At 41.8% G+C, this 27,596-nt stretch overlaps 1 protein-coding gene across 1 annotated transcript in view; it reads left to right on the plus strand.

The window, feature by feature from the left end:
• The window catches only part of TM9SF3 (transmembrane 9 superfamily member 3), an 83,107-nt gene extending 72,769 nt beyond the window's left edge, over nucleotides 1-10,338 (plus strand). The window contains exons 11-15 of the mRNA XM_034775559.1: nucleotides 1,187-1,255; nucleotides 1,387-1,533; nucleotides 2,015-2,098; nucleotides 2,868-2,944; nucleotides 8,715-10,338. Of these exons, the coding sequence (XP_034631450.1) occupies nucleotides 1,187-1,255; nucleotides 1,387-1,533; nucleotides 2,015-2,098; nucleotides 2,868-2,944; nucleotides 8,715-8,782 (445 nt within the window). The 3' untranslated portion in view covers nucleotides 8,783-10,338. The remainder of the gene's footprint in view (nucleotides 1-1,186; nucleotides 1,256-1,386; nucleotides 1,534-2,014; nucleotides 2,099-2,867; nucleotides 2,945-8,714) is intronic.
• The last annotated feature ends 17,258 nt before the right edge of the window (nucleotides 10,339-27,596 follow it).

Here is a 27,596-nt window from a genome sequence, read left to right on the forward strand (position 1 = left end):
GGCTGCCCGGCAAACCGTGAAGCCGGTAGCGCTTGGGCTTCGGGCAGCCCCCTTGCCTCCGGACCCTGCGCCCCCAGCCGGGCACTTCTCCTCCCGGGCTCCGGCGGCACAGGGTCCGGAGGTATGGGAGCTGCCCAAAGCCCGTAGCGCTCGGCTCTTAAACAGAGCCAAAGAGTTGGGGAGGAGCAGAGCCGCCGCGGGAGGGGAAGTGCCTGGCCGGCATTTTCCTGGACATGTTCAGCTTTTTGGCAATTCCCCCCGGACAGGGGTTTGAGTGCAGAAAAGCCGGACATGTCCGGGAAAAAGAGGACGTATGGTAACCCTAACTCAGCAGGCTTCAGGTTTCATCCCCTGGACGCTGGCTCTGGACTTCAGGCCAGGTGGCGGGGCTCGAGCTTGGGGAAAATGTCAGTGCAGCCACCAGCAAGGGCTGGTAGCTGTACTCTGAGGCCACCAAAAGAATTGTTCTGAGAACCCGTGCCTTAGAATATGTGCTATTTATGCTGAACAGTCTTTTTCACCTTGCATTTAGCTGTGATGCTCTCTTCGAGTACTTTTCCCAGACCTGAAAGGTTTGTCTCACCAACAAAATTTGGTCCAATAAAAGATATTACCTCACCCACCTTGACTCTCTAAAGTCCTAGGACCTACACATCTACAACTACACTGCATACAATTATGGTAGATAGTACTTTCCATTTCAGAATTATTTTTACATACATTACATCACAGGGATTTTGTGGGGCTTTGTTACATAGGTAAGTATTATGGGTAAGTTTTTTAAAAACAGGAGGCTGTAGTCAGGCTCCTAAATAAGAGGTCATATGCTCAAAAGCAGTGAGGTCCCATTGACTTCATTTGGAGCTGCTGGGGTGCTTTGTCCTCTTAGGGCCTGACCCAAAGCCCAGCTTAAGTGAATAGCGTTCAGCACGTAGACTTCCCATCAGGCATGGAGACTGACATGAGTCTCTCACATGTTTTAAAAATCTAAGATTATTTTCTTTTTAAATACGGTGGGTCTAGAGAGACTGATGCCAAGAATTTGTCCAAATGGATGCCATTAATATGACTTTTTTGGGTTTTATTAAGTGTTCCACTATTTTGTCTTGGATATCTTTATTAATGAAATATAAAACTGTAAATTTATCTAATATCAACATTGATTGCTATTTCTGTTGTTTTGCAGGTTCATGGAACCAGCTGTTATTGTTTGCCTAGGTGGAATCCTCCCTTTTGGATCAATTTTCATTGAAATGTGAGGGGTTTTTTTTGCATGGAATTAAGTTAGCTATTGCTAGTAAATATATGATGCCCGATCAGTTGAAACTGCTAAAAAGGTGTAGTTACAATATAATAAAGTTGCCTATTTCATTCAATTCTACTTAGGTATTTTATTTTCACTTCATTCTGGGCTTACAAGATCTACTATGTTTATGGCTTCATGATGTTGGTGCTGGTTATCCTCTGCATTGTGACAGTCTGTGTGACCATTGTATGTACGTACTTTCTGCTAAATGCAGAGGATTATAGGTGGTAAGTACCATTTTTGTTCATAAATATCCTAATAGTGTACTATCTCAGAATCATAATACAGATTTGCAAGAGACTTTCTCTATTGAAATAAAGTTTCTCTAAACACAAGTGGATTTTTTAAAAATCACCCTGTATCAAGCAATGGTTGACATTAGAGTGTTTGCAGTGTTGTTGTAGCCATGTTGGTCCCAGGATAACAGAGAAAAGGTAGGTAAGGTAAATTCATTTGTAGTAAGAGCATGTTGATTACACCCTCAAACTGCGTAGTGTAAAAAATATACATAAAACAGAAGCTAATGAGTATTTGATATTGCTGACAAATATTTTCCTGGAAGCCTGCTTTTCACGTGAAGCACAACATGTTTAGACAAGTAGATTTTTTTTCTGCTTCAGATTTCTCCTGTACCATATGTTTTGTTGGGGAAACTTAAGTTGTTTGGTCCATATCTGGTGGTGTGACAGACTTGTATGTGTTTTTCAGGCAATGGACGAGCTTTCTTTCTGCTGCATCCACTGCAATCTATGTTTACATGTATTCCTTTTACTACTACTTTTTCAAAACAAAGTAAGTGGTGGCTGTATCTTGTACTTCATAGGTCAGCATTTAGTAAATCAAACATTTGACCTAAAGAATTAAAAATAAGCTTACTTTAGAGTATCTGGTATATTGAGAAACTACAAAAAAAAATGACCTAAGAACATAAGGGCAGCCATGCTGCATCAGACCAAAGGTCTGTCTAGCCCAGTTTCCTATCTTCTGACAGTGGCCAATGCCAAATGCTTCAGAGGGAATGAACAGAACAGATAATCATCAAGTGATCCATTCCCTGTCGCCCATTCCCAGCTTCTGGCAAACAGAGGCTAGGGACATCATCCATGCCCATCCTGGCTCATAGCCATTGATGGACCTATCCTCCATGAATTTATCTAGTTCTTTTTTTGAACCCTGTTATAGTTTTGGCCTTCACAACATCCTCTGACAAAGAGTTCCATAGGTTGACTGTGTGTTGTATTAATAAATACTTCCTTTTTGTTTGTTTTAAATCTGCTGCCTATTAATTTCATTTAGTGACCCCTAGTTCTTGTATTATGAGGAGGAGTAAATAACACTTCCTTATTTACTTTCTCCATACCAGTCATGATTTTATAGATCTCTATCATATCCCCCCTTGTCATCTCTATTCCAAGCTGAAAAGTCCCAATCTTATTAATCTCTCCTCATACGGAAGCCATTCCATACACCTAATAATTTATGTTGCCCTTTTCTGAACCTATACCTGTGGTATAAATTACTCTCTCTCTCTCTCTCTCTCTTTTTTTTTTTCTTTTTTCAGAATGTATGGCTTGTTTCAAACATCATTTTACTTTGGTTATATGGCGGTATTTAGCACAGCCTTGGGGATAATGTGTGGTAAGTTCAGAATATACTCAAATCTGCTATGTGTATATCATAAATTCACAGCTGTCTCTATTTTCAAAATGCCTTCTGTATGAATCATTAAAGAAAACATACTATCCTTGAAAATAACCTTCCAATTTCTGGCTTATATGCTTGGTTTTTCATTTTATACCAGCCTAGTAGAACCAGGTTTGTGTGAACTGTTTTTTTCAAAAGTGAAGATATCTGTCTCCTATGTGCTATGCAGAAAACAAAAGACATCACTCTGCAGGGCTGAAAGAATAAAATAATACTATAATCAGAGGTTGAATTTCCAACACACCTGAGCTTTGCACAATTAATTCAATGTTAACTAGAGTCCTTTATCTTTTCAGTTTGAGATTATTTCTTTAGTACCTGGAGGGGGAGCTAGATTTCCAGGCATCCATTTAAACTGTGCCCTGAAACTCTCAACTCTTCAAATTTTTGAAATTTGAAAATGGAAGCCCTTAGTTCAGGAGTGGTCAATTGAACAAATACTTCTCATTCTATTCACTGCTGACATACTCTCCCAGTACTAGGCTCAGGACATGGGCAACAAGGATTTTCGGCGCAGGCACTGAGTAAGGAAGATTCTGCCTTGAATTGCCACCCAGTAGTGAAATGCATGAGCCTTATGCTGTAATGCAAAGGTGATAAAAGGGATATGCTTCCTGACCACCTCCTTTCTCCCCCTCCCCCCCACTTGACTGCTTCAAGTGCTTGTAGCAGTCTGGTTCACACCAGACCTAAACTCTTCTGTAGTTTTTGGATTTTTAGGGTAGTTAGGTAAGTCATTAATCTATACTATTCCAAAGTGTAAAAAACTTTAATCACAAGGCTGTAGCATGCAACAGATCAGGATTAAATCACTGTGATGCAGCAAGGACACAGTGCTAGTAGCTGGTCACTACTATTTGCCATGAGGAAGTACATTATCCAGGTTATCTGTTTGGCCTAGGCCATCATCTCCAGCCATGGCTCTTGCAGACAGAAAGGAGGACTAGAGCTAACCATGATAGAGGAGTCTTCACCCTTCCCAGGAATTGTAGTCCAAGACCCAAACAGTTCTGGGGCAATAGGTACAATAGGGCACTTCACTTGACAGGAGGTAAACTGAATGGTGCTTGACTGACTTTCTGGTAAAAGAGAGCCGCACAGCAACAGTCCCAAATCCCTTGGTGCCAGTAAGCCTTTGATATGTTCCCTGGGGTTAAGAAACTTATGACAGTTCCTCTGCACCAGAGGTTCACTCTTTCTGAAGCCGTAAGCTGTGTTCCCAGCACTGGATAAACTAAAGTTCCATCTAAGGCTTTAAAACAAAAAAACAAAAACCATTCTTCACACCCAAAAATCATGTCGGTAGAAGGAAAGGCGCACTAGGGTCCATGGTCCATCATTTGTCAGTGTCTCTGACACAGAGAAATTTTCTAGAAAATCCCTCAGCAGTACCATCTAAAGAAGCAGCTGTGAGCCTTGGCTCTGGTGCTGACATTGCCCTGTGCTGAGTCCATTCTCTCCATCACCCCAGGACAGGACTGTGGTCCAAATGGGGCAGCTCATCTTGCATCAAGAGGGATGGTTTCCTCCACTCTCATCTTTTTAGCAGGCTCAAGTATCCAGTATCATGGATGGTCTCAGCACCATCTGGGATGGCTCAGAGTGCTCATTCTAGTAACTCTCAGTACCAGGGGTCTCTTGGGAGTGGAGAGAATGCAGAAGAAACCTGTTTTTTTTTCTGGAAAGGAACAAGGAAGCAAATGTTACAAATATTTACAAATGAGCAAAGAACACAGTGCTCTTCCATGCATTTGGTTTCACTGCCTGTTAGATGCTGTTTGAGCAGACCTTTGGATAAGAGTGTAGTAAATCGTATGGAAGTTCACTTGGTGAATTTAGTATATTCACCTGTTGGCTTTTTTGGTTCTTTCCCTCACATGTTTTTGAAAGTGCAAATTGGTTCTTTCCCATTTTTGCACAATATGACGGGCTTTATTCATGCAAGCCTAGAGTCTTATTTTACAACTCCCTACACATGCAGATATTCCTTTGCTCCTAGTGGGAGTACTTGCATACGGGTTACCGATGTCCATAAGGATTTGTGGGCTCGAGGCACTAATAGATTCAATATCCACCACTTATGTTTCATGCATATTTTTTCTTCTCTTTAGAAGAGCCAAGAAAGTAATTTCATGACATTTACAAGGAAAAAGAAATGTGGGCTACTCTAAATTAAGTGCTTTTCTGACTGAAATCTCATCTTTCCTCTTGAAGTCTTTAGCATATTACAAGGTTCCCCCACTGTTCTGGCAGTTTCGCAGCTATTTTTTCTTTAGTAGGCTTTTATATACCTTTCAGCTCTAATCTTTTTTTTTTTTTTTTTTTTTTTTTAAGTGTTCAGCCTGGTACTGATTAAAATGTCTAATGTCAGGAACCGAGTGTGTCCATCAGTTTTTGTAATTAAAATGTTTTAAAAGAAAATGGAAAGGGAAAATCTTTGTATGCTTTCTTGTTACCGTGAAAAAGTATTTGAAACAATATTAAGGAGGTATCTAGGTTTTTACTACCCAAATATTTCTTCAAAATCAGACAACAATCCATTTTGTGCATTAAATTCATATCCAGCACGGCTAACAAAGTGTGTTAGAAAAATGTGCACTGTGCATGCTTTTTACTGCTGATCTATTATGAAACAATGCATGGAGGGACGATGCTCATGCACATGGCTATCTGCAGGATCATGCAATTGGATGCTGTTGGAATCGATTAACATGAACTTGCCTGCTTTGGAGTCCCTGCACATTTAGGTCACCTATCCCGATCATAAATCTCACGACCATATTTAACTAACTCAAATTTCACACACTGTGAGGTACTTTGATCACTGGAGAACACTGCTTCCTACAGAGCATGAGCGCTTTGAAAATGGCAGTGGGGAGCTCCCTAGAACTTCCAGACCTTCGATCTTAATGCAGGAGACATAAAACTTTAAAAATCTCCATTTCTTTAAATAGCATAGGGAAGAGATCATCTGATCTGGGTAGCCATTCTTCATGCCCTCGTGGCTTACTAACTTCATATTGTCCATGCTTAATTCAGTTGCATATATGGTGCACTTGAGAATGGCACATTCGGATAAATACTTAAATTGTTTACTCCCTTACTTGAAGTTTCTTAACTCCTGTGTATACAGAATCACAACTCTGATTTGCATTAGTTGTTTTGTGGTATTAGGAACACAAAATCATAGAAGATTAGGGCTGGAAGAGACCTCAGGAGGTCATCTAGTCCAACCCCCTTCTCAAAGAAACAGTAGAAAACTGTTTCTTTTATGATTCAGGTGTTCCTGACTGTTTGGATCCTTTGAGTTTTGCTTTACATGCTTATGAAAGTTTATGGTTCTGATGAGATGGACTGTTTCCAATTACTCCATTAAACAAGTATTTTCTCACAGATATCCTGTTAGCCAAGTCTCTTGAAAACCCCCCTAGCCAAAATACCATTAGCTTGCTTGGTGCTGATGGCCTGATCTAACTCAGATGCATCTGGCATATCTTTTGGTTTTGAGGCTAATGGGAGGACTCGCTCAGTAGCCTGGAAGATTCAAAGGACTCCTCAGTCCTCATGAGTTTATAGGAAGTCTAAAAAGGCCCAAAGATTTTTCTGCACTTCGAAACATCCCATCCTGCCAGGAGCTTGGTTGTGCCTGTTCATTCATTCCTTAACTGGCTGTTGAAGGATATGTATCAGGAATTTCAAAAGGGCTGAGCACAATTACTTTGCACCAAAGAATATTACAACTTACTTCCTCCCACTTCCCACTCCCCCCCTCCCTGCACCTCCCTGAAGGCTTATTGGTAGAGATGGCTGTGCATGTGAGTAAGAGCTCTGGTTCAGCTGTTCTGGATCATAATTCTAAGCACGAAGTTGCTCTTTGGATCTCTCTGCCACTGCCACCGTGATGCTGGAGTCACCCTAGTTCATACTGAAATACCTAAATTCTTAGCTTGTGCCCATGAGCTAAAAGGGGTATAGTACATCTCAGACCAAAGCCTGTCTTCTCCTTTGGAGAGTCTTACGATATGTCTGCCTTTGAGCTGGGAGGTGTGATTCCCAGGTTGTGTAGACATGCCATGCTAATTGTGCTTGAGCTGGCACTCTAACTACAGCAGTGATGGACACCTTTCTTCCCTATTCCTTGGAGAAAGGCCTCCATATGTACCTTTTATCCTCCCTTATCCAAAAGTTCTGACATAGCTCAGGAGAGACAAATAATCATCTTAAGCCCCATTTTGGTCAAGATGTATCTTATTCTTGATCCCTTTCAAAGTTGGCAGTGTTTCAGGTTTAGTTTCCTTTATGTGGTACTGTTAATTAAGCTTAATCAACCAACATGACACTATTTTTTGGTTTACCTTAGTTTTATCCTGTGACCCATCATTGTAGTATCTGAACACCTTCCACGTGAAGTGTCTAATGGAATTCATGGAGTCTCTGGTACTTCTCCCTTTTTGGGGTAGAAATTCTGCTTGGGTAGGGTTTTTGATTTGATTTCTCCCTTTTTTGGTTTGGCTGGTAGAAGTGGGTGTCCGTGAGTGCAATTCTTATGGTAGAAAGGCTTTTTCAAAGTGGAAAGCTTTTGCAGCATTTCTCTAAAGATGTTCAGGCTCTGGAATCACCTGTTCTTCTCTGGAAGTTTTGTTCATATCTGGATTCCCTTGTCAAGTGCTTTGGACTCCTTTATCTTGCATGCTTCATCCTGCTTTAATCTGTGTTGTCGCAGAGGAGCACCATGCATAATCTATTCTGGAAAGAACATCTTAATAAACTTGGGCTTTTATCTGCGGTGGTTACAGCTCTTAGTTTGTCCACCCAGCTTTTGGTTTCACTTCACACCATAGAGTGGGTCAGACTGACTGAGTAACTGCAGTTCTCTTGATTCTTACTGGGTTTGCACCTTTGGTGTCATGTTAGCTTATCCTCGCATGTTGGCATCAGCAGTAACATTGTTTGTTCCTGTTTGGGAGGTATGCACTACAGTCATGTAGCATTCTCTACGCTACTGCTTACTCAGCCTTGCATATCCATCTTAGATTCTAGGTTTGGCCTATTGGAGTTGCAGAACTTGCTTCTGGAATGAGTTCTTGTTCTCTTGCCACCTGAGTGTCTAGTTTTGTTAGGAGGCCCTTTACTAGTGCGATGTATTGTTCAATCCGAAACTGTTTCCACCCTCAAACTCCTAATGTCCTATTCCTTTATTACTGCTGTGGTCCAGGCATACTCGCCTCATGACTCTTACTAATTTGAAAACTGCAGGTTGCAATTTCCTTTTAACAACTTATTGCTATTCATTTCTACCTCATGGTGAGAAAAAGAACATTCATTTTCAGAAAGGATGTAACTTATAATAAAACCCACCTTCCCCAGAGATTTGGGAATGTTTTGCTTTCTACCCTTTGCTTGGAGAAAAGGACCTGGTTATTAGAAGCAGTAGCGGGGGCACTGCTATATTATCAGGGCAAAGCAGCATAGTCTTCTGGGGAGATGGTTTAATGGATTTAGATCTTTAGAGCTATGGGAGTTCTTGCCAGTTATTCACTGGAAGCAGGGATAATTGTATACAGTTTGAGAACAAGTATTCTCAGGTAATTGTCTTTTTTCAGAATGAATGGTTTAAATGATTCTAAGAACAGTGTTTTTGTTTTATGTTAATAGTTATTAGATGATCTCCTCTAAAATATACATTTTATTTTTTGTTTTGCAGGAGCTATTGGTTACATGGGAACAAGTGCCTTTGTTCGTAAAATCTACACTAATGTGAAAATTGACTAAGGAAATAAGAAAACTGAACTATGGATCAGTTACTGTTTTCAATGGGGGATGAACTTGCACAACAAAAAGCGCAAGAAGAGAGTTGGGTTTTAACACTGGGCCTCGCGTGGGTCTCCATTTTGTGGATGGCTTAAAGTAACATCTATTTTCATTGATCCTAGATTCTTACTGACTGCTTTCTCCAACTGTTCACAGCAAATGCTTGGATTATATGCAGTAGGCATTACTACAGTACATGGCTAATCTTCCCAAAAAAACCTAGCTCATTAAAGATGAATAGGCTAGCTCTCTTCAGTGAAGAGGACAAACAGTTTATTTCAAGAATTTGTTCCATTCAGTAAAAAGAGGGAAACTTGGCTGCTAAAACTGCTTGATTAGTAGTCTTCCTGGTACTTAACATTTCTAAATTATCTAAAAATGCTGTTCCAGAAAGATTACTTTTCTGGTTTTCACTGCCATTGTCAGGATAGAAGTATGTTTTGTATTTTGACTCTGGGTGCTTCTTTTGGTTCATTTGCAGTATCAACTATCCCTACACCCATTTATCTAAAAAATAATTTTTAAAATATATTAAACTCACTTGCATGTAATATATCAGCGATCATTCTAGTTGGACCAACTTCCCATTTATTTATCTTTAAAGTAATATCCAGCTAAATCTTAAAACCATCCAAAGAAGATAGTCTGAAGACAGTGCAATTTACTGTACAGTTAGAAAGCAAAATGTTAAATGAAGAGGATGCTGTTTGTTTTTATTAAAAGTTTTGAGGTCTAGATTAAAACAGAACCAACATTTTAACTGAATGTCTAAAGTGATTCTCCTTTTTTTCAAAGTTAGTCTTTTTTTTGGTTTGGGTTTGAATGAAGGCTTTCCTTAAGACATTATAAAGTGGTAATAAGTGTATATAACATTAAATAATGTAACTTAGGTGTAGATCCCAAATGTATTTGGATGTACAGATTTACTACAGAGTACTTTTTTCTGATGATTCGGTGTACAAATGTGTACGAATTTGGGTGGCTTTTTACATCTTGCCTGCCATTGCATGAAACGTTGGGGTTTCCTCACAATGTGTGTATGTCCTACTTTCTGGTCTGTTTCCTTTCTGAAGGTCTTACAGGAGTTACGTTTGTAATTTAGAACATTTTAATTTTTGTTTAATCCTATCTGGACACTTGTGTAACATCTAAAGCACAGTTGCTTTAGAGTGTTCAGAAAACTAAAATAAACTTTTCAGACAAAAATGTTCTGATTGTGAAAATAGATGAATTTGCAGTTGAAAATTTCTGTTTAAAAAGGCAAGCTATTGAATGCCACTTTCTGTATACAGTATTACATTGCTTTTCAAATATCGAAAACCCACGCTTCAAAGTCTGAGAAAGTTTGCCTACGTCCGGGCTATACAGTACAGTTCCAAAGATGGCCAGCTGAGAAAGATCCTTCTTGACTGAAATGTTTATGGGGAAATCTGTTGATTCAATTAGTATACTGGGGAAAAGAAATGAGGAGCACTAATATAAACGGGCAAATAAAGGTTAAGATTTTCTAAGACAAATGAGTGTTAATTGTGTAGTATACTTGGCTAGAAGGATTCTTCATTTGTTTCCATGAGAGACTTAAAAGCCAGTCAGCTTGGGATTTTGGCACATGCCGTATAGGGATGGCTTTCATAAAACAGTCTCTTTGGAACATAACATCTGCCCCAGAAAATGCAACTTGTTGAATTAAAAAGAAAAAGGACAGTGACCCCATGCAATGGTGTTTGTATTAATTATCCCTAAATTGTGTATTTATAAAACATACCATTATTGAGCTGAGGGACGAAATACCATTCCACCCTTGAAGAGGGGAGAACAGAACTCATAGGAAATATTTATTACAAGGTACGTTTCTAGAAAATTGTGCATCCTGTGTATATTTTATGTAAAGTATGTCAAGTATCAGGGGGTAGCCGTGTTAGTCTGTATCTACAAAAACAACAAAGAGTCTGGTGGCACCTTAAAGACTAACAGATCTAACTAACTATCTGTTAGTCTTTAAGGTGCCACCAGACTCTTTGTTGTTTATGTAAAGTATGTGAGCTTTAAATGACTGGAACAAGATAATTCCACTGAATAGGGAGAATGCAGCCAAATCAGAGATGCGAAAGAAGTTATAGCCTACATATTCTGTTGAAATTTTACCCGTATAGATCCATAAAAATCTCTACACACACACACTGATTTTCTTGGCCAGGGTTAACTGATCTTTGCAGGAACAGAGAAGTGGCATTTAAAGTAAGTGTATAGTTGGTTGTAGCTATATTTTGCTGTTTGACATAAGATAGTTCTAGTTTAAAAGCATATAGACTGACTGAAGGGAGCATAAACTTGGTCAGCAATTATTTTGCCTTAATAAAATGACTGTTTCACAAAATGTAGACTTTAAACAAAAATGTTTTTTGTACTTGTTCCCTCTAGTGACTTTCCTAGCCCTCTTCTGTTGAATGTTCTTCTGAATGTAAAGTGAAAATCAATGATCAAACACAATAAATACATTAAGTGCCCCTCTGAGGTACAAGATTTGGAAAGGGATGGTTAATAATGGGTCTGTATCGCTGTATTTAGGGTACTGGGATATGATTAGTCTATCTGAAATGTCATAAATCATTTTTGAATTTCATTTAATTGGTTGTCTTGTAGTTGGATTTTTTTTAATGCTACAGAATTGCATGCTGCATATTTCCTTTCTCCATCCTCTGGCATTATTAGCTTCAGAAAATCCAGACAGCACACTGTACTTTTTAAAGTGACATTGAAAAGATACAAACCATGATTTCATTTCTGAAGGTATGTTCCTCTGGAGAAATGCTCTACGTTTTGAATAATTGACATTTTTACACTTCTATCCTAGTGCAGGAATAGGTGTTTTCTGCTTTTGAAGGATTGTGAAGTGTGACTCCTTTGTTATTTTGAACTGCTTGTCCTTGTCATGGTTGCTGTTTGAGCAGAGCTTAGTTATTAGCTCAAAGTACTGTGGATACCGCTTGAACCATCTCAGGTAATAGGATGCGGAAGCTCTTGGCTTAGGCAACATAGCCCTTCCTCTGTTGTGGATGAAATAAAGATCTTACACCTAATACTTCTCCTACCATGGCCTCTTGTCAGTTTTTGAATAGGCTTTAAAGCCATCTGTTAGGAACTCTTCAGTTTGGCTCTTCCTATTTTGGTACAGATTACTTTTGTTGAATTTACTAAACGGTGATGCATAGCAATAGCCCATCTCAGCCAAATGTGTTGGATAAATTCAACTGTGAATGTTTTGAATTTAGAAAGGAATGTGAATAGAATGCAGCTGTAGTACTTAGTACAGGAAAAAGGAGTTGTTTATTTTGTAGTCATTTTTATTGGACTTTTGACATCTGGTTGCATAGGAGCAGCAGTGTAACTTAAAATGCAGTTATAGTTGCAAAAGTGACTAGATAAAATTGATCATGCCTGCCTGAAAGCTCGCTGTCTCTGTTCAGAGGGATCTACTCATTTAGTGGCAAATTTAGATTTTACTGTTGTCAGCACTGCAGAGGCAACAGTAATGAATTGGAATTTATTCTGGTTCTCTCAACAGTAAGTTCCAGTCGCACGACCCATTCAATTACATGTATGCAGTCCTACTGAAGGATGTGGAACTAAGAACAGAATTTGGTCTGCTGAAACTTAGTGGTAATGATGTATAAACTAAAAAGAACCCAGCCTGACTTTCAGATCTTAGGACTACAGCTGGAGGCAACTCTTGTAAATTGAGTGTGTTTGAGCTAGACTCAAGTCTACATGCTGAAATTTCTTAAATTCTTATAAGCGTTGTCTCTGGTCCAGTGCTGGCACAGGTGGGACCTTTATAATAGTCAAGGATCTGATAGATGGACTCCTTTTTATCATTGTTTTTGCTAAACCTGCTACAGCGGGGGTTCCCCCATTACTATAATCACTTCAGCTGAATCGGAAGGGGCTCCCAAGTGAATCAGATTTCCCAATTTTTCCCAAACGTGGACAAGACTTGAGGCACAAATGTAATGCTGTTTGTCATTCTGTTAGACTAGAACCGGACTTGAGAATGCAAAACTCTGTGCTGATGCATTTCCATCCTTCAGGAGCAGCTCTTCAGTTCTTTCATCTTTCCCAACGTGGAAGTTCCAAAGTGTCTTTTTGGAATAGAAATGATTTCCTTCCAGAGAAAAACACATGCAGTTAGAAAGCTAGGTAACTTTTTTCTCTGGGAGATGCATTTAAATCCTAGAATTAATGCTAACGTTTCGTTGCCATACGTTTGGGAGTTACCTAGGGCATGGGTTTTCAACCTGGAGGTGATAACCTGCTCTTTTTTCATGGCTAGGTAGAAGTGATCCTGAAACTTTTCTGTTGCAACCTTGGGGTCATGATATAGCAAAAGAAAACCAAATGGTCTAGACCAGTGGCTTTCAACTTGTGGTCCACGGACCCTGGGAGTCCGCAGGCCATGTCTAAGATTTCCAGAGCAGTTTGCACCTCCATTCGAAATTTTTTAGGGGTCTGCAAATGAAAAAAGGTCGAAAACCACTGGTCTATACAATTGCAACTTTTGCAGTATCTTGTAAAGTGACATTAGCGAGTTCTAATGCATGGAGAAAATCTAAATAATTTGGGGGGAGGACCAAAAAAGGGTGTGCCCATTTGTTTCTTTTGGGAGAGGCTAGTCTGAATTAGCCTATGTTTGAAGACAAACCTGCTGACGGTGAACTCATGTTTAGGCTTTCTAAAGGTCTATTTTCAAGCCTTTTCCTTTTCATTCTCATAAGTATACTGATAAGAGTATAAGAATTGCAGAAGATTCTTACAGAGGAAAGCTTGATACAAAACACAAGGGAAAAATTGTTACTTGCTGGTATATTCATCTTGTAAGCACTTGTTGTCTGTGGAAACAGTAGCTTGCTAACCAGCAGTACTATCAAGGCAAGGCCATGTATTGGGTACTTGCTGAAGTTCTATGCATTGTAACTTAATTTTTTTTAAATAATTAAATTTAACCCCCCAGATACTTTCTTTATATTCTAGACAGAAGATTCATAAGAGTATACAAGAGTTCATGTGAAATTTTCAAAAAGCAACTTCTATCTGAGGCTCCTTTGCATGAGTACACATAACATGTGCTGTGTTTTTATAATAGCAGATTAATACACAAGTAGAATATTGCTTACATTTTCCACCTTTTGTAGTACAGGTTAGAGCGTGTTCCTGTTGTGATGAACTAGTTTGTTCATTACAACATGGTACTATCATGTAAATTGATCATTTTGTTAAAAAGGTAGACATGTCCAAGAACAAGCTGAAGTGCTTTGCTGAATAGGGATGGTTTGCTGAATTGGACCCCAAAAGTAGAAGGGTGAACAAACTTGGAAAATTTTAAATATTTTTACAAAAATTCTTTTTACTAAAAAATGATTAAATGGAAGTTTGATCTGCACTGCAGGAATCTGTCACATTGAGGCCAATAAACTTTTTAAAAAAATCCTTGTAATGGAGACATTAGAAAGACCCCTTGTATCCTTTTTAACTTCTTTCTGTGTAAGTGAGGAAACTTCACAGGTGAGGAAGTTATTTAAGGCGTACAAGTGAAAAGTTTTATAAATGGAGGCAATATACTTTGTGCCACAAGCCAGTTTAGCCAACAGTTGATAAATGGTACGATACTGAAGACTTACATCCTTTGAATTGGAGAATTTCTCAAATCTTATTTGTATTTCAGCCCATAAACCTAACAAACAAATTTGCTCTGATCAAGTAGGGATGCTTTTTACAGCAGTAGGTCTTGCTGCAAAAAGGCTGGCTAATGAAACAATAGATTTCCTTCTAGGAGAAGGATTTGAAGATGTACAGTGGCCAAGTTTTGGTAGAGCTTTGTAGAAGGTTGTTCTGAAAGTCCAGAGTGGTAATTGATCTTCTACCTGGTATGCAGAGGTGTCTACATCTAAAGTCACTTATTGCTGAGAATAATTCCAAGCATTAAGATCAGAGAATATCAGGAAATATTTAATTTCCTTAAAGGGAAGTTATTGTTTGCAGTCTATTGCACTTCCATTTTCTCAAGTTTTTTCTTTTATCTGTAAATTTCCAATGCCTGTAATGTACCAAGGCAATAGAATCATAGTCTTAAAAAGGACCGCAAGGTTCAACAATAGATAAAGCATGGCTTCTGTTGGCCTAGTTAGTAGAAGGGAAGACTCACTTTTTGGGTCATCTGATGGTTTTGCTGCTTAGGAATTACAAGCATCTTGGTTTAACTATATCACTTTAATTTGCTAGGAAAGTGGTGTATCATATCCATTGCTGCAAGCTGCTATCCTAGTGTGTGCTGTAGCAATGTGCCCTCACATGTAGTGCAACAATGGAATGGAAACTCTATTTGTTTCCCTCTTGTGTCTGGCCAGCAGTTGGCAGGTGAACTAATTAGCATTGTTCCTGCTTTATTTGGAGGTCTAATCAAAAGGAGGTTTAAAGCTTTTACCAGAGCAGGAACACCTTCAAGCCTAAGAACTGAAGAAAATCCTATGTCAATAACTCTGCTTTCTAATACATTCATTCAGTGTTACGGGGATGCAGTTAGGAACCTTACATTCAGTATTTACGCTCTGTAAAAGCTTTTTAAACCGTTGTAATTAGAACCTTTTTTCATTAGCTGAAAACAGTTTGTAGTTGAGCTTTAGTTTCTCTTTGCCTTGCTCTCAAGAAGTGTTTGCAATTGCAACCCAAAACACAGCAGCATTGTCTGAAAATCTGAAACTGGCCAGTTAAGCTTCCTTGTCTAAACCACACAAAGCGCAATAAATCAAAAACTGTAGCAGTGATCAAAGTAAGACCAAAAATAGGTTTAAAATATTTTAAAGCTAAGAATGTCTTAGTCTTGAAAGTTAGATAAAGGTTTAGCATGTTCTGTGGTCAGTGATATTATAGCAGACTCTGCCACTGCGGTTGAGGTTAGAAGTTTTAGATAATCATGTATACTCAAAAAACTCATGATAAAGCATGGACAAGGAGTGCATTCTGTGTAATTAAGAAGGATCTACTCCTTTGGGTTGCAGCCACTTTCCTTTTGCTAATTCATTAAATCAAAAACACTTTTGTGAATCATCAAATTAGTAACAAATTCAGGTAGTATATGCCACCAGGCTCTTCAGCAATGGACAACTCAGGGTGGATGTGGGAATGCAAATCTTCTTTCCTGATGGTAGAGGTTTAGAGGGGTGCTGTTAATTTCCAGCGTGTCACTTCTCTTCTGTACTTTTTTTTGTGGCAGGAGAGACAATCTTCTTTGGAAAGACCAATGGACACATTCACAGAATTCCAAACACCAGAGGAATCTTGCCAAAGTTGGCCTGTATGGTTTTGCTTAACCCTATTGCAGTTGGCATCATTGGAATCAATAGACTAGCCCAGTGGTTCCCAAACTTTATTGGTTCACAAACCACTTTCTTAAGTGGTTGTGAAGTGAATTGATGGTGCATCAAGATCTCATACCACAACTTGGGGACTTCTGGTTTAGCCCATCTTGCTCTTTCCTTTGTGAGAGAGGTCCTTTGTTTCTACCTGGAGCCCTTGTTCTGAGTAAAATACAAGTTTTAAGAAATATTGCAGAAAGTTGCTTTATTTGCCCAAGATTCAAGGACTGATCGATGGAGGGGAGTATTATTTAATGTTTCTTTGGGACAGGGGAAATGGAATGACTTCCAAAATACTTTGCATTTACATAAAATCTTAAATTCAGTGATCTCAAAGCACTCTGCAAACTACGACCTACTTCCCAAAGTGTTGTTGAGGCTGTTTCACTTTTTTGAGTAATAGGGCTAGATCACTCAAATGTTTCCTAAGTTTTAATGTATAAATGGGTCTGGTTGCAAATGGAATAAATTCTTCTTTTCTGCTACCAAAAGCTCAAGTATTGCACTGAAGAACAAATGTATTAGCCCATTTACCGATTTAGTACACAGAAAGAAACGTTGGGATAATAAACCTATAGAAAATTTCAGATAACTATTAACCACATAAAAATATTATGGCATGCTTAAAATTTGTTATGGAGGTAAAAAGAAGTATCGAGTGAGAGACAACAGGGATTAATAATGGAATCCAATTTAATTTCATTAACAACCTAGAGCTGTAACTTAGAGCGTAATCAAATCCTGCTGAAAAGCCCAAACCAAAGAATAGGCAAACACAAAGGAAGTGGGAACCAACCCAAGTAGTGACCAACAGAGATGAGAACAATAGACTGCACCAATGAATCATAGAATATTAGGGTTGGAAGAGACCTCGGAAGTCATCTAGTCCAATTCCCTGCTCAAAGCAGGACCAACACCAACCAAATCATCCCAGCCAAGGCTTTGTCAAGCCTGACCTTAAAAACCTCTAAGGATGGAGATTCCACCACCTCCCTAGGTAACCCATTCCAGTGCTTCACCACCCTCCTAGTGAAATAATGTTTCCTAATATTCAAACTAGACCTCCCCCACTGCAACTTGAGACCATTGCTTCTTGTTCTGTCATCTGCCACCACTGAGAACAGCCTAGCTCCATCCTCTTTGGAACCCCCCTTCAGGTAGTTGAAGGCTGCTATCAAATCCCCTTTCACTCTTCTCTTCTGCAGACTAAATAACCCCAGGTCCCTCAGCCTCTCCTCATAAGTCATGTGCCCCAGCCCCTAATCATTTTCATTGACCTCCGCTTGACTCTCTCCAATTTGTCCACGTCCCTTCTATAATGGGGGGACCAAAACTGGCCGCAATACTCCAGGTGTGGCCTCATCAGTGCCGAATAGAGGGGAATAATCACTTCCCTCAATCTGCTGGCAGTGCTCCTATTAATACAGCCCAATATGCCGTTGGCCTTCTTGGCAACGAGGGCACACTGTTGACTCATATCCAGCTTCTCGTCCACTGTAATCCCCAGGTCCTTTTCTGCAGAACTGCTGCCTAGCCACTCTGTCCCCAGCCTGTAGCAGTGCATGGGAGTACGGTTACTAGTGTAAAAACCAGTTTATTTAATATTATGTACTTGTAGCATGTTAAAGTTTATATGTCTGCAACCTGACTCAATTTCCCTGATAGTAAGGATATTCAGCCTGTCTTTGGACCAGAATCAATGTAGGTGGAGGATAGGTGCACAGTCACCCTCCTGGAGAATGCAATCACTAGTGGAAGTTTTCCAGTGATCCTTTGGATTCTTTTGGGACTCGAAAGCTGTTCAATTACCTCCCACTATCTGTGTTAGGATCTTCAGTCACCTTGGCCTGGAATCAGTTTTTAGACGATGGGGGAAAACACTGTCACTTTCCCAAACAACACTGTCGGTTCCAGAATTAAAAGGACACCCTTATTGGGAGTCCTCGATCTCTCTGAGAAGTGGGATTATCAACAGGTGAGGGGAGAAGCACTGTCAACTCCCCACACCTGAGCGCCAGAATTAACAGTTAAGCTGGAAGCACAGTCAGCCCTATTCTCCCTCTGGCACTGGAATTAAAGGCTAGTGCACTGTCACCAGCCTTGGCAGTCCCAGAAGAACATTACTTCTCTGCCCAGTCTCTACAGCCTAAGGGTTTGTGTACTCTGCGATAAAACAGCTCTGGCTGGCCCATGTTAGCTGACTTGGGCTCGGGCCACTGGGTTATAAAATTGCACCATAGATGTTCGGGCTCTAGCCTGGGACCCCACAAGGGGAGTTTCCAGAGCCCAGGATCCAGCCTGAGCCCAGGCATCTGCACTGCAATTTTTGTAGCCCTGCAAGCCCAAGTCAACTGACACGGGGCAGCCGTGGGGGTATTGTTGCAATGTAGACAATATGCTATTTAGGGCTGTGGACAGACATGAGGCCCAGGCGTAACTGCTTGGCTGTATCCTGGTAATTCCCGGATGGTTTTGCATCTACGTCCTTGAGCCGGTTCTGGGTTTCTGTAACCTTCAGTACCACCAACAACCAAACCATATACTTAAAAAATCAATTCCCCTGTGTAACACTACCAATGTTTTAACTGCAGTTGCTTAGGAGAGAAAGTACTATGGATTGATAAAAGCAGTACCCAAAACAGTTCCACAGACTGCTCAAAACAGTTTTGCAGCTACAGTATGAAACTTAAGGCTATATCTACACTGCACTTTTGTTGGTAAAACTTTTGTCAGTCGGGGGGGGGGGAGAAGGGGAAAACCCACCCCCTGACCGACACAAGTTTTACCGACGAAAAGCAACGGTGTGGACAGCGCTTTGTCCATAAAGCTGTGCCGCTGTAAGGTGCACAGTGTAAACAGCCTAAGTGAGAAGGAAAAGTTTTGCTCCCTGAAGCTTTCCTGACTTTTTCACTCCCCAATAACCCCCACAATCCACTCAGTCCTGCATTGCCCAGACCTGGGTTTCAGCACCAATTGTAACCTTTGGTTTGTGTGTTCCCAGACAGTAAATTTAAAAATAATTAATAAAAACAAACTGAATTATTTACAGTTCCTGCCTTCAGGGGGGCTATAGATAATTTAATTTAGTGAGGGGTTGTGAATGACACAATGCGTGATGAAAGTAAAAACTTAATATAAAGTAGTTAGTTAAGCAAACAGGTTACAATATTACACTGGATTTATACTAAATTGTAAGATGAAATGCTACATTTAGGGGAGATCAGTCCTTAAATGAGGAAAATAGGTATAGCCCTTTCTCTGACAGTACCTTGATGGGAGATGGGCGTGCCTAATCTAAAATGCTAGCCTTTTAATTATCAATTAGAATGTCCCTTAATTAACATTAAATCCACCTTTACTATAATTATTTTTTTACTTTCTTGTTGACTCTTTAACATTAAGCATCCAAAACATTAACATTTTATCTAAAAAACTTGTAAAAGCCAGTTACAACATAACTTATCTTCAACTTGCTTCTGAATTGTCTCACTTCACTTTTACTCATACTTTACCGGCCTTTTCTGACTATGGTCAAGCCAATTTTTGAGAAATACATTTTTGGCCCTACTTATATTTTAACATTACTATATAAACATAAGCATCATCACTATAGGCTACAATACATGGCAAAGCCAGGGTAAAGATTGATGCCCTGCATAATCTAGTGCAGGGGTCGGCAGCCTTTCAGAAGTGGTGTGCCGAGTCTTCATTTATTCACTCTAATTTAAGGTTTCGCGTGCCGGTAATACATTTTAACATTTTTAGAAGATCTCTTTCTATAAGTCTGTTATATATAACTAAACTATTAAGTAAATAAGGTTTTAAAAATGTTTAAGAAGCTTAATTTAAAATTAAATTAAAATGCAGAGCCCCCCAGCCTGGTGGCCAGGACCCAGGCCTTGTGAGTGCTACTGAAAATCAGCTTGCGTGCCGCCTTCGGCACGCGTGCCATAGGTTGCCTACCCCTGATCTAGTGCAAGTGCATCTGGAGTACCATGGAATTCTGCTCTCCATAGTTAGGAAGAAAAGAGAAAAACAAGAATGAGGGAGCTAAGGAATTGAAAATCTGTAGGAGAGCGTGCTTGGGGTTCAGAGGGCATCCATACTCAAAGTCCATGCATACCCTTATAATTTTATAAATGAAGGAGGAAAAATATTCACACATTTGGCAAAGGTAGAAATGAGCAGTAGTGGAGGCCAAGGAAGGAAATCTCACCTTTTACTGTCAAGCACTTTGGGACTGTGACAGTGGACTGGACTCCTAATGGAAGTGGCTGAGGCATCATCTCTTTGAAGATTCAAATATAGTTACAGGAGTTGAAATGTGGTAAGAAGCAGTCCTGGATGAACCAAGTGGTCTGGTTTTGGCCCTGCAATCTTATTTGACAACATATTCCACTGAGGATAAGGAATTTCTATTTAGTTCACAAATACTAATCTGAAATAGATGGGTGGAAATCTTTACCCACTTTACTTATTCCACAATGGGGTTTCCAAAATGACTTGTATTCATGTTTTTTTCTTGTAGAGAGATTCTGAACTTCCAGACTTTAGAATACTAGTTTTGAGGAAAACAGGTAGAGTCATAGAATCATAGAACATTAGAGTTGGAAATGACCTCAGGAGGTCATCTAGTCCCAACCCCCTGCTCAAAGCAGGACCAACACCAACTAAATCATCCCAGCCAGGGTTTTCTCAAGCCGGGCCTTAAAAACCTCTAAGGATAGAGATTCCACCACCTCCCTAGGTAACCCATTCCAGTGCTTCACCACCCTCCTAGTGAAATAGTGTTTCCTAATATCCAACCTGGACTTCCCCCACTGCAACTTGAGACCATTGCTCCTTGTTCTGTCATCTGCCACCACTGAGAGCAGCCTTGCTCCATCCTCTTAGCAGCCTTCAACTACCTGAAGAGGGCTTCCAATCAAATCCGCCCCCCTTACTCTTCTGCAGACTAAACAAGCCCAGTTACCTCAGTCTCTCCTTGTAAGTCATGTGCCCCAGCCCCCTGATCATTTTCGTTGCCCTCTGCTGGACTCTCCAATTTGTCCACGTCCTTTCTGTAGCGGGGGAGTGGGGGAGGGGTGTCAAAACTGGACACAATACTCCAGATATGGCCTCACCAGTGCCGAATAGAGGGGAATAATCACTTCCCTTGATCTGCTGGCAATGCTCCTACTAATGCAGCCCAATATGCCGTTAGCCTTCTTGTCAAACATTTGGAAGCAAGATTCTGTCTCTCACCAAATCACATTGTTTATATTTTACATTTCAGAGGCCATTTAGCTTCTTGGATCAAAAAAAAAAAAAAACACATTTCACAAGCCTTTTTCTGTTGGGGTTTGATGTGTGTGCATGTGCCTTGCACTGATCCGAGCACTTGGCTGTAAAGATTAAGTCATCTATTTCAGTGAGGGAAAGAAATGACACTCCTCGAACATCACTTGGCTGCAAGTTAAAGAATGTTACAGCTTGAGAGAATGCCAAACGGGCCTTCAAAGAAGGGTTGAGTTCCCTTGGTTTTAGAAGTTAGAAGTTGTATCCTCACAAAGAGACTTTGCTGCTATGTCTGTATAAATTCACTCATCTGGATAACAGTGATTACCTGGCTAGAACAATTAGCTGGGCTTGCACAAACTAGTCCACAGAACTAGGAAACCACACACATTCATTGACTTATTTATTCAGACCTGAAGCAAGTATTGAGTGCTAATTTCTACAAAGGGACCTTTGTTTTAGCACAGAGTTTCCAGCCTATGGGCTGCCACCCTGAAGACTGTCAGCAGAGGATTTTCATTTGGTCACAAGACAGTTCCCACTCCTTGATGGTACACAGCTGAATCCCACTAATGAGCACTCAGGTAGCTCTGCTGAACCATAGTGCTGATAGCAGGAGAGGCTGCATTCCCAGTGTTGGAGGTGTTCAAGTATTTACTCCCCTCACAGGAGAACAATGCTGCCAGGACCCATCCTGGAGGGAGTGGAGCAGCTACTCCTTCAAGTAGGCAGGTGGGGAGAATGTGCTTAGTCTCACAAAAGCAAAGTGCTAGGGGAATTGGCACATCCTTTGATTTACCATTAGAACCAGTGATAACTTTGGCATGTGGTGCCCTAGGAAGTGGGAGTTTAACTTCCAGAGGAAGGAATAAGGTTGAGAACTCCTTGTATTAGCAGATGTGTTAAAAACAAGGTGGCAGCTCTCCTTAAGGATGATACCTCTATCAAAGATATTCTTCCAAAGGTCAGGAATAAACTCTTAACATTTATTCTGATTAAAGCAATTATTGTTCATCTGCTTTCCCGTTCCCCTTGAAATGCCACTTTCTGGAAGGTGTAAAATTGTGGAGCTGGAGTTTATTGTATTTGGGGAAATGGAAGAAAATACTGCATCTGCAACGCTGCAGCTGAGACACCAAAGAGCAGCAGTTAAACCTTTCTGCTCACAGCAGAAGTCAAGATACGGTCAGTATTTTCTTCCATTTCCACAGTGTAATTTCTGTTGCATTATGCATTTCCAGTGTGTACATCATTGCAGTATCTGAGCCATACATGAGTATTATGTCCAAAAAGGACATGCACAAACACTTCCCTGGGCACACAGCATTCTTCAATGGGAATTCTATTTGTTAGCCTGACAAGGTCTACTTTGTAGACCATCTTACTACTTGATGGAGCCTGCCCAAATGGTGGCCAAGCTTGTTCTTTTGTGGTTTGGTAAGGAATTCCACAGTCCAGGGCAATCCACTGGACCTTCCTAGTCCCTGAGTTTCACAATGAAGATGCTTGATTGGAGAGTCCTTGTTGAGTGCAGCGGTTTGGTAAATTGTGAAGAGAGGCAATATCAAAGCTAGCTACAGGTAGGCCCTAAATCATTGAAGCTTTTAAAGATCAGAACCAGGTCAAGAGTCAGATGTGAAGCCAGTATGGGCAGGGAGTGTGCTTGTGTTTTATGTGCTCTAACCTGTCTTTTATCTAGGAGATGGTACTGTGTGCAGAGGGGAAGGAGGGCAGCTCATGGTAAATCCCAGCTAAAGTCAGTAGCAGTAATTTAGCTTCATGACTAAGGCCTGGTCTACACTACAGAGTTAAATCAATGCAAGGCAACCTAACTATGTAAGTGCTTGCACTACAGTAGTGCTCCCGTTGGTGTAAGTCGCCCACTACATCGACTTAACTCCACCTCCACAAGAGGCGTAGAGCTTAAGGCATTGATCACAGTGGCGTTGATTTAGCCACATAGTGTAGACAAGGCCATAGTCTTCATCCTGGAGCTTTAGTTCATCTTCTAGCTACCCTGGGCTCAGCCCTTGATGTGCCTTCAGGATAAGGACTGAGACTTTGAACTTGATGCGATACTCTATGGGAAGCCAGTGTAGGGAGCAAAGGGCAGGTGTGATGTGCAGTAGCTCATGTTGTTGAGCTGTGCTGCAGTGTTCTGTACCAGTCAGAGTTTCTTAAGGGCTCTTTTCTTCATACCCAGGTGTATCACAGTGCTATAGTCTAGAGGAGTGTATAACTAATGCTAGGTTGCTGTTCGCTGGCCAGGATGGGATGAAGTCATCTAGCTGGCTGCAAGATAGTAGAGTGCGCCACTCCTGGAAGCTGCTATTTCAGAGCTTAGTGAAGAATTCAGGAGCACTCCGAAGCTATGGAATGGATTGACAGATGATGGGTGTTTGTCTTCAACCAAAAAAAACTTGCATCATGGCTGCACATTCTTTAAAATGCTTTTGTATCCTGTACCTGCTATCCTGTACCCACCAGCATAACCTCTCTCTCCAGGTCAGCATCAGCCAGCTCCTGTTTTCCATGAGCTGATCTTCAAGCACTGGGCCAGGTTGGTGGTGCTAGCATCTTTATATATGGTGATTGCTGCCGCTTTAGACCATGCTGACTGACCATATCATCTAGGCTGCATGCAGATATTGAATAAGATCAGGGAGAGAATGGATCCCTGTGAGACAGACACCTCACATGTGGAAAGGTGGCTGTTCTTATAGTGCATCTCTCCAGCAAGGACTTAAAATAAACAAGGGGCAGCAACTTCGGTATGGAATATGGCCATCACAAGCCAGGAAACAAACTGTGCTGCACGGTGCATTGTTGCAGGCACTATTACTTTTAAAAACGCTTTATGGTCTAGTTGGGGGTTCCCCTGGGAGGGGAGATCCAGACTGCAGAGGACAGAACCCTGAGGGAAGGGGCACCGAGGTCCAGGAAGGACACGGGGGGCCTGAGGCAAGCGGGACATCGGCCAGCAGTGGGTGCTCTGGACCTGGAAAAGAGCTAATTCCCAGGATGACCGGCAGGAGGCGCCGTGCCGGTGAGTCTCACCTCGTTATAGGGAGGTCTAGGGTGGATATTAGGAAACACTATTTCACTAGGAGGGTGGTAAAGCACTGGAATGGGTTACCTAGGGAGGTGGTGGAATCTCCATCCTTAGAGGTTTTTAAGGCCCGGCTTGACAAAGCCCTGGCTGGGATGATTTAGTTGGTGTTGGTCCCCCTTTGAGCAAGAGATTGGACTCGATGACCTGCTGAGGTCTCTTCCAACCTTAATAGTCTATGATTCTAAGGCCAGGTATATGCTACAAAGTTTTGTTGGTATCACCATGGCAGCCATCGCTGGTGGAAAAACACTGGTTCACATAGCTATGTTGGCAAAACCCCGGTGAAGATGCAGCTGTGCTGACAGTGCTTCTGTCGACATAGTTAATGTCGCTCAGGAAGGTGGTGTTACTACGCTGTCTGAAAAACTCATGTCTGTGCACGCTGCATCTACACTAGGGGCCTGCATGTCTAGTGTAGACAAGACCCAATGCACAAACGCTGTTCGCTGTAGCCCTTCACAACTGATATTAGATCCAGCAGTATGGTGCATATCGCTTTTTGCTCGTGTCCCACTTACAGCCAGTATAATGAGCAGCCTTCCTGTTTTGCCAGGCTCTGCTCTATTTAAACTATTTCAGGACCCAAGTTTCTGTAAAATAGCCTACCTGTTGTAGTTTAAAATGGCCAAACTGCAGTAACCTTGTTTGAGCTGATGGAGGGGATGGACTTTTTTGATGTTTCATTCTTTTGCTAATGGTTTTACAAGTCCAGTTCTCTTCCCAAAGGAAGGAAAGCTAAGGGTTTTAGAATTATAATGTAAAATAATGCTTAACTGGATCCCTGCACGTTACTAACACTTGTATCAAACAATGTATTTCCACTCCTGTCAGAAGGTAACGAGTATATACTAGATATTATAAAAATGCTGTACAGCTAGTGCCTATCTGTAGCTCTCAAAACCTGACTCTGCTGTTCATTTAAACTGCTTCCAGGTTGCTGCAGAAAATCAGTGCTGCCTCTTCTACAGTTAGAGGCACCAGGCACAAAGGATGGGATTTTGCTGCAAGAGGTAAGTCCTGCTGGATGGGATTGTACAGGTGTGGGCAAAGGGATATAGTGCTAATACTGATGCCAGAGGAGTGCCTAGATAGACTAGGAAGGGAGGAGCTCTTACTGCATGTGGCTGGCAGCAGAGGTGACTAGTCAGTCTCCTGTTGGTCCATCTGGAGCAGAGCTTGACTTCTGAGGTTAATTTCCTGGAGAAATGCAGGATGGTCAGGGTAGTCTACCTAGGATGGCTGCTTGGCTGACCAGAGGCTGACAAATATCCTGTGGGAGTCCTTGCTGGTCCTCAGGGCTAGGAGGCTCATAAGTTGGCTCACTGCTCTGGATCACAACCCCATTTCCATAAGGACTGATTGCTGGCTACTTTTTCTCAGTTGTCTTCCTGAGGCTGGTTTGAATAGTTTTAAAGGAGCATTGGGGTAACTACTGAACCTGTTCCGGGCGAACCCTGTGAGTCCTGGGCTGGAGCAAGTGATGGGCTGCTGGATGAGACTCCAGTGGCTGGTGCAGAGAAGTATGCATTGGGAAGACTGGAGTGTTGTCCTTTGCTTCCTATGTGACCTATGACATGACACTTAACCTCAGTTTCCCTCTCTGTAAGTGATAGGAGACAATGGGGGTGAGGTAATATATTTTATTGGACCAACTTCTGTTGATGAGAGAGAAGCTTTTGAGCTCTCACACAGCTCTTCTTCAGGTCTGGGGAAGGTACTCCGAGTGTCACAGCTAAACACAAGGTGGCAATGATTCCTTAGAAGTAGTATGAATGGTCATTCAATGGACCATTGGAGGTGAAGTGGACCATTAAGACTGCTCCAGTCATAGTGAGTTGGAGGCAGAGGTTGTTAGTGAGTTATGGATTGTTGTAATAAGCCATAAATCTAGTGTGTCTGTTCAGTCCTGGTTTTTAGTATCTAGCAAGGTTATGAACTGAAGCTCCCAAGTTTGTCTTTGTAAAGTGTTGTGCAGGTTCCCATTGAGGATGAGGACTGAGAGGTCAGATACGCAGTGATCACTTCTTTGTGAGAAGGGCTCACCCATAGGTGATGTGGTGTTTGTCTTATCGTTTTCCTGTGTGAGTTCACTGGAGTGTAGTGATTGTCTGGTTTCACCCACCTTAGCTGCTGTTGAAGCATCTAGCGCACTGATTGAAGTACATCACATGTTGTGATAAGCATGTGAACCCAAGGATCTTGGGGGGGGAGGTTGTGGGGGGGGGTTGTGTATGTGTGGGGGGTGTCCTGATGGGCAGGGAGCTTGCTTCTGGAAATGAGCTTGGAAAGACTTGGGTGGTTGTTTAAAGGTCAGAAGAGGTGGCTCAAGAAAAATGTTTCGGGGGGGGGGGATCCCCATCCACTATGGGTTGTAGCTGTTTGTTACCCTGTATGAGTTTCAGGGGTAGTAGGTGACAGAAGTATGTGGTCAGAGGCGGGAGGTATTTCTGCATGGAAGCAGCTTCTCTCAGGGTATTTGGTAGGTAGGGCTGGGAGAATAGGGTACCGGCTGCAGTGCTGCAGGCGAGGTCTGCTCCGGGCGATGGGGAAGCCAGGGATCTCCCATAGCGCTGCGGGCAGGTCTGGGCTCCCAGGCCAGCCCTGGGGGCAGATGCGTAGGTGAGGCCGCGGGCTGGGCTTGGCTGGCTGAGCCCAGGTGCGCTCCTGGGGCCGGTTCTTTGCCTCTTTCCTGCTTCGCAGCAGCAGCTCCGAGGAGGCGAAGGAACCTCCAGCCCCCGTCCCTCCCGACTCTGCCCCGCCGCCCCCGCGGCTCGCAGGGCTTCCCCTGGAAGGAGGAGCCGGGCGCGGGTGCTTGCGGATTGGCTTCCTCGTGCCCTGAGTGACGGGGGCCGAGCCCAGCCAGACCGCGGCGGAGGCGGGAGCCCGGCACTGCTCCTGCCCTGCCCCAGCTGCAAGCGCAGCTGCATCGCCCCCGGCAGAGGCAGCCGGCGCGGGGAGCTCCGTGCAGTGCCCGGCG

Source organism: Trachemys scripta, chromosome 7 (genome assembly GCF_013100865.1).
Source record: "Trachemys scripta elegans isolate TJP31775 chromosome 7, CAS_Tse_1.0, whole genome shotgun sequence".
Classification (NCBI taxonomy): Eukaryota; Metazoa; Chordata; order Testudines; family Emydidae; genus Trachemys; species Trachemys scripta.